Source organism: Palaemon carinicauda, chromosome 1 (genome assembly GCF_036898095.1).
Source record: "Palaemon carinicauda isolate YSFRI2023 chromosome 1, ASM3689809v2, whole genome shotgun sequence".
In the NCBI taxonomy this organism is placed as follows: domain Eukaryota; kingdom Metazoa; phylum Arthropoda; class Malacostraca; order Decapoda; family Palaemonidae; genus Palaemon; species Palaemon carinicauda.
This window is the reverse complement of record NC_090725.1, coordinates 158,904,847-158,917,455: the sequence shown is the minus strand read 5'-3', so window position 1 is coordinate 158,917,455 and position 12,609 is coordinate 158,904,847. Positions and strand designations below refer to the sequence as shown.

General features: G+C 41.2%; 1 protein-coding gene across 5 annotated transcripts in view; it reads right to left on the bottom strand.

Annotated features, from left to right (window-relative positions):
• The window catches only part of LOC137652693 (E3 ubiquitin-protein ligase RNF19B-like), a 305,828-nt gene that overhangs the window by 139,769 nt on the left and 153,450 nt on the right, over positions 1-12,609 (bottom strand). For all 5 annotated transcript variants that reach the window (XM_068386125.1, XM_068386099.1, XM_068386105.1 and 2 more), the window contains exon 6: positions 7,058-7,248. In XM_068386125.1, the coding sequence (XP_068242226.1) occupies positions 7,058-7,248 (191 nt within the window). The remainder of the gene's footprint in view (positions 1-7,057; positions 7,249-12,609) is intronic.

The window sequence follows — 12,609 nt, the reverse complement described above, 5'->3', positions numbered from 1 at the left end:
GAGGGACATTGCTGCAATCAGCAAAAATAAATTCCATGAGTTAGCAAAACAAGAACTAGACCATTTGGTAACAGAGGTTGCTAGTAACTCCAACCAGTGTGACGGAAAAATATTCTCAGACATATGGAAACAATATGATCCAACAAACTGCAGCAAGTCTGCGGAAAACATCAGCAAAATAATAGAAGAAATTCCAAAGACGATCCAGGTGATAAAGAGACTTATAAAGAATGTTTACAGCAATCAACACATCCCATAAAAAAACAATAAGAAGTCCAATATGGTGAATATGCTGATTGATGCGTTGGGAAAAAGAATGCCAAAATGGTGCAATACATGTAAGATGTGGTATTCCATTGTTAATCCACATGTCGTTACTTACAATAACGACATGGGAAATCAACTGTTATTGAATATCTATGTTCATATTGTATATGGAAAATGTTCTTTTATATTACATTGCGTTAAGTGGAAATGTGCAGGTTTCTGTACAAATGAAGGTTTTGTTTATATTTAATTGTAATAAGCATTGTTACCAAGGAATATTGTCTTGTGAATAGTTGTATAAGTGGTTAACAATGCGATGTAAGTTGTTTGAATAGTTTCGTTCGGTTTGCGTTGAATAGTTGGTTTCGTTCGTTTGTTGTTTTCTTTTGTCGTGAGCGAACGAAGCGGAAGTCGTGACTTTGAGAGAGAGAGCGAACGCATTATTTTTACGACAAAAGCAACAGAGCTAACGGCGACAGTTGCTGCCTGTCACTTCTCAACGTATGTAGTGTGGTTTTTGGAGAACTTAATCAGAGTGAGGAGGATTTCACTTTGATTAACGATGCCGTTCCTTCCCAGCATTTAATGAAGTGGATGAATTAGTCAACCGAAGTTTGGATGAGTATCTTATAATATTTAATTACCTTGAATGGGATAAATCGCTAGGGATATGCATATCTGTGCGTGGGATTCCGTGACTGGGTAAAATTAAATATATATATGTGGTATCGTGGTAATCCGAACTCGGCAAGAACTTCATATGAAACCAAGTAAGTAATAATTGGGGCAAAGGCTCAATAGAATATAGTATGACCATTTATCTTTGTAACACAACGCAATGAACTCCTAATGTAGAGAAAGGGTCTTGAGTTCTCTTAACGAATCTGGTAATTAGTAATTTTGTGAATGACTGAAGTCATTATATGTTGTTGCTTGTTTGACCCTAATAAGTAACAATACCACAACAGCTTATCAGGAAATGCGATGTATGCCATGTACCAACACATCCTACCTGCGCTGAAGTGCATCAAAAAATAAAAAATAAAGACACAAAGGTATCCTGCTCAACATGCTTAGTCTGGATAGGAAATATAATTAAGTCGAGACTGAATCTGCAAATAGTTTAAGAAGAAGAAAAAGAGAAAAATTAACAGGATGTGTGTAAGGATGCAGAGGAAATCATTGATACAACATATGATGCCATCCAAAAACAACAGTGGAACCTCTACATACGATTGTCTTTACATACGAATTTTCCAACATCCTAAGTAAAATTCGATCAAATTTCTGTCTCGACACCCGAAGTCTTGCTCCAACATACGACGTAGATCATACGCGTACGCGTAGAATTTTCTCAAAGCGTCGATCGTAGTTTCTTGTTTACGCCGGTAGACGGCAGCACATTGGAGGGACGCCAATCAAGCGTCGCCTTGATCAGTCCTCTCATCTCGTGCGCATCGTGTGGTTGTTCTCTATTTGCTCCGTTATTAACAGTGTTTTTTATCTTCCTTTTCTCACGTTTCATTTTTTATTTTACTTATAATCATGGGTCCTAAAAAGCTTAGTTTCGGTTCGGTTCAGGAAGTAGTAGTGGTGAGAAAAGGAAGAAGTTAATACTTTCAATAGAACTAAAACAAGAAATAATAGAAAAGCATGAGCAAGGTGTGCGTGCTAGCGATCTGGCTAAACAATATGGCCGGAATATGTCTACGATCTCGACGATCATAAAACAGAAGGCAGCCATTAAAGCAGTGAAACCATCGAAGGGGATCACCATTATTTCTAAACGTCGTAGCCTTACTCTGGAAGAGATGGAACGCCTTGTGTTGATCTGGATAAAGGACAAGGAGATTGTTGGCGATACGATCACTGAAACGATCATTTGTGAGAAGGCCAGTGCTATCTATTGTGACTTGAAGGCGGCGGGCTCTGGGGGTGACGCAGGGGAGAGTTCAACCGATGTTACGACGGAGGAATTCAAGGCGTCTCGAGGTTGGTTCTAGAAATTTAGGAAACGGACCAGGATTCATTTAGTTGTTCGGCATGGAGAGGCTTCAAGTTAGGACACCAAGGTTGCTAATGATTTTGTTAAAAAGTTTGAAAAGATCGTGGAGGAGGAAGGCTACGTAGAGCAGCAGGTTTTCAACTGTGATGAAACCGGTCTGTTTTGGAAAAAGATGCCTAGTCGAACATACATTACCGCCGAAGAGAGGAAAATGCCTGGACATAAGCCAGCGGGGACTGCAAAATAAAGCCGTTATTAGTATACCATTCCGAAAACCCTAGACCATTTAAAGCACATAGAATTAATAAAGACCTGCTACATGTTCTATGGCATTCTAATTCTAAGGCTTGGGTCACTAGGCATATCTTTGTGGAATGGGTAATTGTAGTTTTTGGACCTGGTGTCAAGAAGTACCTTCAGGAGAGGAATTTGCCTTTGAAGTGCTTGCTTTGTTTGGACAATGCACCCGCTCACCCCACAGGACTCGAAGATAATATCATCGACGAATACAAATTCATCAAAGTGTTGTATCTGCCACCGAATACCACCCCTATCCTCCAGCCCATGGATCAGCAAGTCATCTCTAATTTTAAGAAGCTCTACACCAAGCACTTATTTAAGCAGTGCTTTAATGTCACGCAAAGCACCAACTTAACTTTGCGTGAATTTTGGAGGAGCCACTTTAATATCGTGCACTGCTTAAAGATCATAGATCAGGCTTGGGAGGGAGTAACTCGTCGAACACTGAATTCTGCTTGGAAGAAGCTTTGGCCTGATGCTGTTGCTCCCAGAGATTTAGAAGGTTTTGGCCCCGAGCCTGGACCTGTGCTTGCCATCGAGGAAGACGTCGAAGAGATTGTATCCCTTGGCAAGTCCATGGGTCTGGAGGTCGATGAAGATGACATCACCAAACTCGTCGATGAGCATCATGAAGAGCTCACCACCGAGGAACTCAAGGAGCTGCAAGCCATGCAGCATGATGAGTTTCAAGCGCAGTTGAGTGGGTCGGAGGAGATCGAGGAGGTAGGTCACATCTCAGGTACGGCTGAAATAAAACAGATGTTGGCATATCATCAACACATGGTTGATTTCATGGATAATCATCACCCACAGAAACTTCAGGTTTGCCGTGTAGTTGCGCAGTTCGATGATATTTGTTTAACACACTAGAAAAATTTTCAAAAGCTGTACCAAGCAACTTTCTCTCGATAGTTTCTTTAATAAATCTACGAAACGGTCTAGTGATCATGATGAAGAGAAAGAAAGTGAAGCAAAGAAAAGTAAGACCGAATCGACTGAAAGTGATGCAAATTAAAAATAGAAAAGAAAAAAAATGTAAAAAAAAAAAAATATAAAATATAAAAATTAAAAAAAAAAAAAGCTAAGTTAGGTTAAAGTTCACGGTGTAAGTTAGAGTAAGTTATGATACGTTATCGCAGTTGCCGTCTCTACCTCCTCGCTGATCTTTCGTCTCCTCCTGCTTAGCAATCCCTACACCTGCGCTGGCCTGTCTCTAAGGTAAAGTGTTAATAAAAACCCCTTTTTTATTGATTATTTCTTTATTATTATTCTTTTTTAGATATTTCTGTATTATTCAATTGTATTAATGTTATGTGTCATTATGTGTAGCAATTTATTAAGGAGTTATCATGGGTTTTTAGGCTGAGGAACAAATTAAACAAATTACCATGTATTCTTATGGGAATATTTGCTCCAACATACGATCGTTTTAACATACGAAGCAGCTCATGTAACGAATTAAGATCGTATGTAGAGGTATCACTGTACTTACGAAGAAATAAATTATCAGATGGAAACAAATAATAAACCCAAGAGACTCTACCCGGACCTACATACTTTAAGGAAGAGCAAGAACAAGAAAAAAAAGAAAAGAAAGATATTCGTAGTTTGCAATTCACTGAAAAGAGGGAATTGCAGATTTGGCAAAAGATGTTACTACAAGCATCCAAAAATATGCCATATTTATGAAATATATGGTAAATCTGCGTATTTAGACGAATATGGAGACAAATGCAGAGATCTCCATCCAAAAATATGCAAGAACCTGAAAGAAGGAAAAGGATGCAAATTCAAAAAAATTGTCGATATATGTATCCTGCAACCATGAATGAAAGTCAGAAAACTCAGCAAACAGAAAAGAAAAATGAAACAAAGAAAGAAACAAAAAGCAAGCCGAGTATATACCGCACTTTGCACAAAAGGCCCCAAGATATGATGCCTTTCAACCCAAATATGCACTATTAGAGCCCAGCTATAAAAAATGCATCTATAATGCAAGAGGTTGGTGCAGATATGGGGATAATTGCAGGCATACACACAAAAATAAATACGAAGGCGAAAGAGCAAATATAATAGAAAAATTGTATTTTTTAATGGCAGAATTCCTGGAAATGAAGAAAAGAACATCATATCAGAACAGGAAGGAAGCATGGGAGAATCCATATTATTACCAATATTAAATAATGGGGATGAAACACAAACCATTATAGTGATGAATGCACAGGGTTTAGTCACGAGTAACTCTAAAAGGAAAATAGTTCTCAGAAGAACTAACCCAAATTGAAAAAATAGATACATCATATTGAATATGAGTGAAACATGGTATTCCCAAGAGACTGGCAGTGATGACCAGATAAAGGGCTTCCAAACATATAGATCAGACAGAACAAATAGGAACCGCAATATATGGAAGAGACATAAATCAAGGAAAAGTCTTTGAAAAATACAGCAACACAGAATGAGCATTGATTGCGGTAGAATTTGAATATGAGACTAGTGAATATTGTAGTTTACAGATCCCCAAATACTAAGGAGTTTGACATAATAATAGAAAAAATAGATGATATATGTAGAAACCATAAAGACTGGAATATACTCCTATCCAGAGATTTTAACTTTCCTTTCGTGGATTGGAAAGAACGGAATATATAAAAAAGAGAGTAATAGTAGCGCAGAAGATAAGAGGCAATTTGAAAAGCTTCAGGATATGCTATTAGAACATAATATGCAACAAATAAACCACATTCCAACAAGAAAAGACAATGTCCTAGATTTAGCATTTGAGATTGAGGTGAATTATGTTAAAGAAATCGGATTTTGAGCAAAGCGAAAAATCTATTTTTGGGTGATATGGCCATGTCATCCTGATGGAAGGTTCCTTTAAGCAGCTTTCTAAGGGATATTTGGCTAATGATACTCCCAGAGAATTACCCACAGGTTTCCAGAATTCTAACTCCTGGCGCGAGTATCCTTAATATAACTTTTAAGGATATCGCATATCAGGGGACGTATTTCTTGATAAAACACATGGCAATCTTCACCCCAAATAGATTTTTCACTTTGAGGGGGAAGAGTGGCGAAATTGAAGGGGAGCCGTTATCAAGGTTACCCGGTGGATCCCCTCCCAGTACTATGGCGTAACTATTCCTTGTTGCATTTAAGCATGGATATCCGCAGATAGAGTAGTTTAGGGTGGGGTCTTTCGTTACAGTTTTATACTCCTTTTCGAAAGAAGGGAGGGTCCATCAGGTCGACATGGCCATATCACCCAAAAATAGATTTTTTGCTTTGCTCAAAATCGGTTTTTTGAGCTCAGCCATGTCGTCCTGATGGAAGCTTACAAGAGAATTACTTGAAAATACTATATCTGTGGATTTGTATAAGTGCCTTTACTTTGAATGAGTTCCTGATATGGTCTCCTAGACCTTTATATATGTTCACAGCGATGGCCTCTGCACGAAGGACACGCTGCAGGTCGGTCTCCAACGACATGAAAGTACCGCACGTGGCACCCTGGCGCCCTGGACAGGTTCGCATGAAGGCAATCGTAGAGAGAAAACGCACACCTGAAAAAGAGAAAGCAAAATCAAAAGTCCAATGACAGTCCGGGGGAGAGAGGACACGTGTGATCTCCACTGAATCAAAAGAAAAAGTGGCGTCTCTCACTGCTGTGAGAGTATATATAGAGGCAGCTGGGTACTCCGCAGCTACCCCCAGCCAACCCGCTCAAGTGGTTAGGCAGGGTTGCCACCTCGCAATCAAAGTCTAATGGCTACCTTCCAGTTTTGCCAAAAGAGCACCCAAATAAATAACAGGTTTGTTAGTATGGGAACAAAAGATAATTGTGGTTTAGTAAAGCATTTTTTATTTTACGGGTAGTTTTAAATTTTTGGTGCATTTCATTCATCAACTATTACAGACTTAACTCTACAGTATCACCAAGTGTTGTTACTATACAATGCATGTTGTGGCGACTTGTTTTACAAGTCGTCTTATTTTGTACAGAAGTGGTGTTAATAATGTACAATTTTCATAAAATAGTATGAACTAAAATACCACGATCAAAAGCACATGAAAAGAATGCAGTGCAGTAGAGTGGTTTATCTAGTGGATTAGTTAGGTAATGGTCAGGGAGTTGTTTGTAGGTTAGGAGTAATCCTACCATAGGGTAGCAAGCATTCGCAGATTCTCAATCTTCGCGCCCGTCTCTGTTACTTAATCCCCATGAACATCAAGGTCAACTGTATTATTTGCAAATATTGTTACTATTGGAGGATATGGATGACTACCTGTATATATTAATGGGATATGACGAAATGGACCATTTTCTGTAATAATTATCCATAACTCCAATAAACAGATTATAATTAAGCATGTAATCAGCATTACCATTTCAAAACCTCTAAAATTGACCTTCAAAATAAAAAATTATGCTCAACATTTAGAAATACTGTATCATATTTCTACTAATATTTTGATACATACTATTCTGAATGTCATGGAGATGATTGAAAGAGGAAAGTAGGACATTGGGAGACCTCTGAGCTCTTGCCATATCACAGGTCTGATTGGGATGCCACTCTGCTTTACAATGATAACAGAAATATGTTCCACACCCTGGACGCTCACACTTCAATTTTGGGCAGCCAGCACACCCAGCTGCAACTACAGCATAGCTGAAAAAAATGGAATCCAAATCCAATATGTTAAATATATCATAGCTTGTGAATAAAATTTACATATTTCCAAACTAAAACTAATTATTTCAATACTCAAATAACAGAATTTGTATTTCTATTATCAACTGATGTTCATATTGCTTCTCTCTGGGAAACTCATTTTATCGATGTTTACCACTAAACTAAAGTATTTACCGTTTTCTTTCTTTTCAATAACTTATGCCTTTAATAAAGCAATGAGACGATCAAATAGTTAATAGCAACTACCTATGGGTTGTTCAAGCAACAACTTTCCATATTCAGTCTCAAAATCTAAACTATTTTCTATCATCTTCAAACCAGAAGTCAGTGGGGAGGATGGTGGGCATGTATATAAACTGATCAGGGGAGTATATAAATAATTGTTGTTATTAAAATTCTGTTTATTTCTAGGATCCTCCCTGATGTTCATATTACTGACTCCCACATTCTGATGGAATTGAGTAGCTAGTGGAGGAAAGAGCTAATTCATTTAAAGATTTAAAACAATAACAACAACTAATATTCAGACTCAAGTGGTCTTGAATATTGGTAGCAAATTATCATGAAATAAAATATGAAATACAGGAATCCAGATTACTTCCTAATTACAGTACCTATTCCCATAATGTAACCCAAACACCATTTCTTTACAAGTAAAATTAAGTAAAGAAAAATATAAACGTTCCAACAAAAATACAAACCATCATAGATCAGCACGAGCTGGTGCTCGGGCCATAAAAACTTTGAGCGAGGTGGCAGCCAACATCCAGGCAGAAAAGAGGGCGGGAGCCGCACTACCGTTACTATCCTCATACTCCTTAGTTCAACCACTTTTGATTTGCCCTTTATACGGAACAGATGTACAGTATTCCATTACCGCTTCATTTTCTTTTCACAAACTGCTCTTTGTTTATTTTCTTGTTTCTGGTGTGACTACGCTGCTTTCTGAGGAAGCTGGAAGCGAGTTTGTTCGGGCATGACCAACTTTGTTCGGGCATGACCAACTGTAGTTCTAGCACGTTCAGGAGCAGTTGAACCAAAGGAGGAAGAAGTCGCCCTCGAGCTCTGCCTCAAAGGTCAAGAAACCCAGACTTTCTTCTCCTTATACAGGAACCAAACCTCCTGCCTATGCTCATGTGGTCTCCTACTCCAGAGGATGAATGAGTAAGGGGGATATGCCTTTGACCACCAGAAGACTTTTAGGTCCAGAGGAGCACGTTACTTCCCCTGGAGGAGTGGACCCTTCCTCCTGTGAAAGGTACCCTCTTGATGTTCTTCGTGAGCTGTGGCAATCCTTGGGACTTTCGAGTTTCCATCAAAGGATCGGTTTCTGGAGGCGTTGAAGCGTGGGGCATAAGCAGGAGCTCCCATCTGCTCGGCCCTTCTAGTGCCGAGAGAGGGGAGTCCCTTCTCTCGTGCCCGGTGGCCCAAGCCTTTTCTTCCTCTGCAGATCCTCCTGTCCCTGAAGTGCTCCACACTGTCACTTTTGAGGGTAACACCTCGCTTACGCGCCCCTTGAAGTGAGAGTGCACACTGACCGTGCTCAACGCAGGAGGCGTACTTCGTTAGAACACCATCATGGCTGCGAATGATTATCCTTACTCGAGAGGACACCTCCTCGCGCTGTTCGTAAGTGTGCTCACGACTTGTTGCCAGCACCATCTAACTCTTCATTACACCACCACTGTGTATAAGGTCCCAGCAAGACACACTCGCTCGTCAACAGCAGATACCCAAGATGCCCACTGCTGCAGGTGATCCTCCTGTTGGGGTGGGGAGGTCGGTTTACAATTTCCCAGCCAACCCTCTCAATTCAAGCTTCATGTGCATCCAGCAGAGCACCCTCACCCATTTGGGAATTGTCTCGAGGTTTACATATGGGTTCCACCTTACAAGAACAACAAGTGAGTTTCCCTAGCCTTGCGCATATGCACGACCAATCTCACCAATACATAGTGAATACTTGCAAGTAAGATGCCACCTCTTGCACAAGAGTAAGTGCATGCACCTTCAGCAGGCACCCAGACAGCTACCCCTTGGGACCCCGACTCTGCATGGATTCAGGATACAGTACTGTCAAAATGGCCTTGGCAAATTGACCTGCTCAAGTTGTGATTTTTGCTTCATCAGTTCAATTTGATGAACCGGTTTCTACTCCTTCAACAACTAAGGTGTCTCCAAAAAGGACCCTACAGCTCCCTTTGACCTCAAGTTCCCACATGCACCCCATCTGTGCACATTTCCAGATACCAGAAATACCTAGAAATGAGAGCTGCCAGGGCTAAGCCTTCTGATCCTGACTCTATCTGGAAATGGCTTGGCCTAGTCCCAGTCACACCTCAACCGAGAAGATACTTTTTACCATAGGACTAGTAGGGGATCAAAATCTCTGAGAAAGATCTGATCTGTGGAGTCTCACAGGATCTCTCCAGTCAAATCAGATCACTCAGTCTCTCTCATTCTGCCCCTGGGACTTAGTTTCACCTCCCTGGAAGTCTCCCAGACCTCACAGTCCCCAGAATCTTCCTAACCACAATAAGTTCCCAGGCCTCTGGAAACTCCTCCAAAGGAGGCACATGGCATCTTAGCCTCCTTCACAGGCAAGTCCAGGAGTTGGAAGGATACAAACTCCATACCAGAGAATTGGGTATCGAGCCCATTCTTCATCAAAGAATTCAGCATGCCATGGCTGCTGCTTCAACTCCTACTCCCAGGCTTCATTCCCCTACTGAGTCATACAATGATGGCTATGACCCGGGACCTTTCCTACCTAATGATGGGATGACAGACCTGGAACAATACACAGAGAAGGCAAATCAGTTACCGGGGTTACGACCGGAACCGCTACCAGGGGGGGCACCTCAACACCACGAGTTTGGGCTACAAACTCCTCCATGGAAGGGGTACCCACAAGGCAAAAGCGCGCCCACAAAGACAATAACAAGGGATCCGGCGCAGGGGCCTCACCCGACGAAACAACGGGCTCAACAATCGGTTGTGGCTCGGCAACAGACTCATCTACGTCCCCGCCATGGACAGGGACTGGGGATGACCTTTGGGACTTCACCTGTACCAGAGTCGTCCTGGCAGAGGACGACTCTACCGAGGTTTCCCTCAACATAGTACGTTTCTCCTTCTTGGCCTTCTTCTTCTTCATCCCGACTAACTTCCATTGCCAGTCGGGCCAAACGACTCATTCAGGGCAAGTAACATCCTTCATGCACCTTTGTCCCCGACACGTGGAACAAAGGGAATGTGGGTCAACCTCTTCCTTGGACAAGTAAGAGCCACAAGCTTTCTCCGCAGAAGCCCCGGGCAACGACGATGAGCCTCCATCACAGGGCAATGATACACACAGGGAAAGAAAGGACACTGGAAAACACAAGGGAACATAGGGAACACAAGGAGACCACGAGGTCAGGGTCAGAGCGGGAGCGAGGTCGGGACGTTTGCACGTTGCGACCGACCAGCGAGAACTGAGGACCTAAGGTCAAGATGGCGGCCGGGTCCCAGCCGGGCATTGTGGGGGTGGGAATTGAATCATTTTGGTCGGAGCGGAGTGGTTTTATACCCCCTCCACCTATGAAAGTAGTTCGAGGTAAGTATCTCTTGTCGGAACAAACAGCGAATATTAATCTTTTCCATTGTTTTCATTTATAAGTTGATGACACTACCGTCTATGCTTTCCGGATCAGCTAATTACAGCAAACTCCCGAAGGATCTTTTCTATTTCCTTAAAGAAACAATTAATGCTTGAACTATCATTTTATCTTCTTCCCCACTTTTATTCTTACATTAAATGGTTGGTTACCTGATGCGACCTCTCCAATGCCTTCGATCAAAGGCATCCTCTTCCACTAGACCTCTTCTCTCCATATCATCCTTCACCTTATCTCACCACCTAATTCTCTGTCTCCCTCTTGCTCTTCTCCCCCTTACAGGTTCCTCCCAGGCCCTCCGCACTCCCTCCCACCATCCCCCCTTAACATGTGCCAACACCATCTCAGTCATGACACTTTTCAATCCAGCAATCTTTACTACACCAGCCATTCTTCTTATTTCATCTTTTTCCAATCTTTCAAACGGTGATATTACCATAAACCACCTTAGCATTCTCATCTTTGCTCTCTCAAGCTTTGCTTCCTCTTTTTGTCTTAAAGCCAAAGTTTCTCATCCGTACATCAACACTGGTCATGTTACTGTGCTATGATCTTGACTTTTACCTTGATTGGCATTTTCCTATCACATTCCACTCCTGCTACCTCCCTCCACTCTCCCCATGGTGCTTTTATCCTATTCTCCCCTTCAGCCTCACATACTCCCTCCTGGTTTATAGTAAACCCCAAATATCTAAATTGTTCTACCTGTTCTATAACTACTCCTCTACTTTCATGTATGGTTATTATGTCCCTACATTCCTTACTGCTAAGGCTTATCCACATTCACCCTCAAACCACCCCTTTCTAAAGTCTCTTGCCACTCTACCACTCTTCTCTGTAATTCTTCCTCATTTTCAGCAGTAATCACCAAATCATATGCATATAACAATGCCCATATCTCTTCATTTCTGATCCCTTCACTTGACTCATCCAAGACCAACACAAATAAAAATGGGCTTAAAGCTGACCCCTGATGTAATCCAACACTAACTTCAGTTTCAATTTCTCCAACGGCTGTTATTACTTTTGTCCTTGTTCTTATGCAAATCATCTCTACCATTCTAACCAGCTTCTCCAGGACTTTCCTCTTCCTTAAGCAAAAAAAATTTCAATTCTCTTGGTATTCTGTCATAAGCCTTCTCTAAATCTACAAAAGCAAAGAAGGGCTTCTGGTTTCCATCTAGTATTTTTTCCTGTAACTGCCTTACTATAAAGATGGCATCCACAGTCCCTCTCCCCCTCATAAATCCATATTTCTGATTCCCAATCTTTACAATCTCTCATCTAGTACCCTCTCTAGCACTTTCAAACCATGCTCTGTTAATTCAATTCCCTTGTAGTTATTTCATTCCATGATGTCACCTTTCTGCATAAAATGTTATTTTGATAATAAAATAAATTTTTGAATATACTTACCCGGTGATTATATAGCTGCAACTCTGTTGCCCGACAGACAACTCTACGGTAAAAACTCGCCAGCGATCGCTACACAGGTTGCGGGTGTGCCCAACAGCGCCATCTGTCATCCAGATACCCAGTACTCAATGTAAACAAAGACTCAATTTTCTCCTCGTCCCACTGCGTCTCTATTGGGGAGGAAGGGAGGGTCCTTTAATTTATAATCACCGGGTAAGTATATTCAAAAATTTATTTTATTATCAAAATAACATTTTTCAAT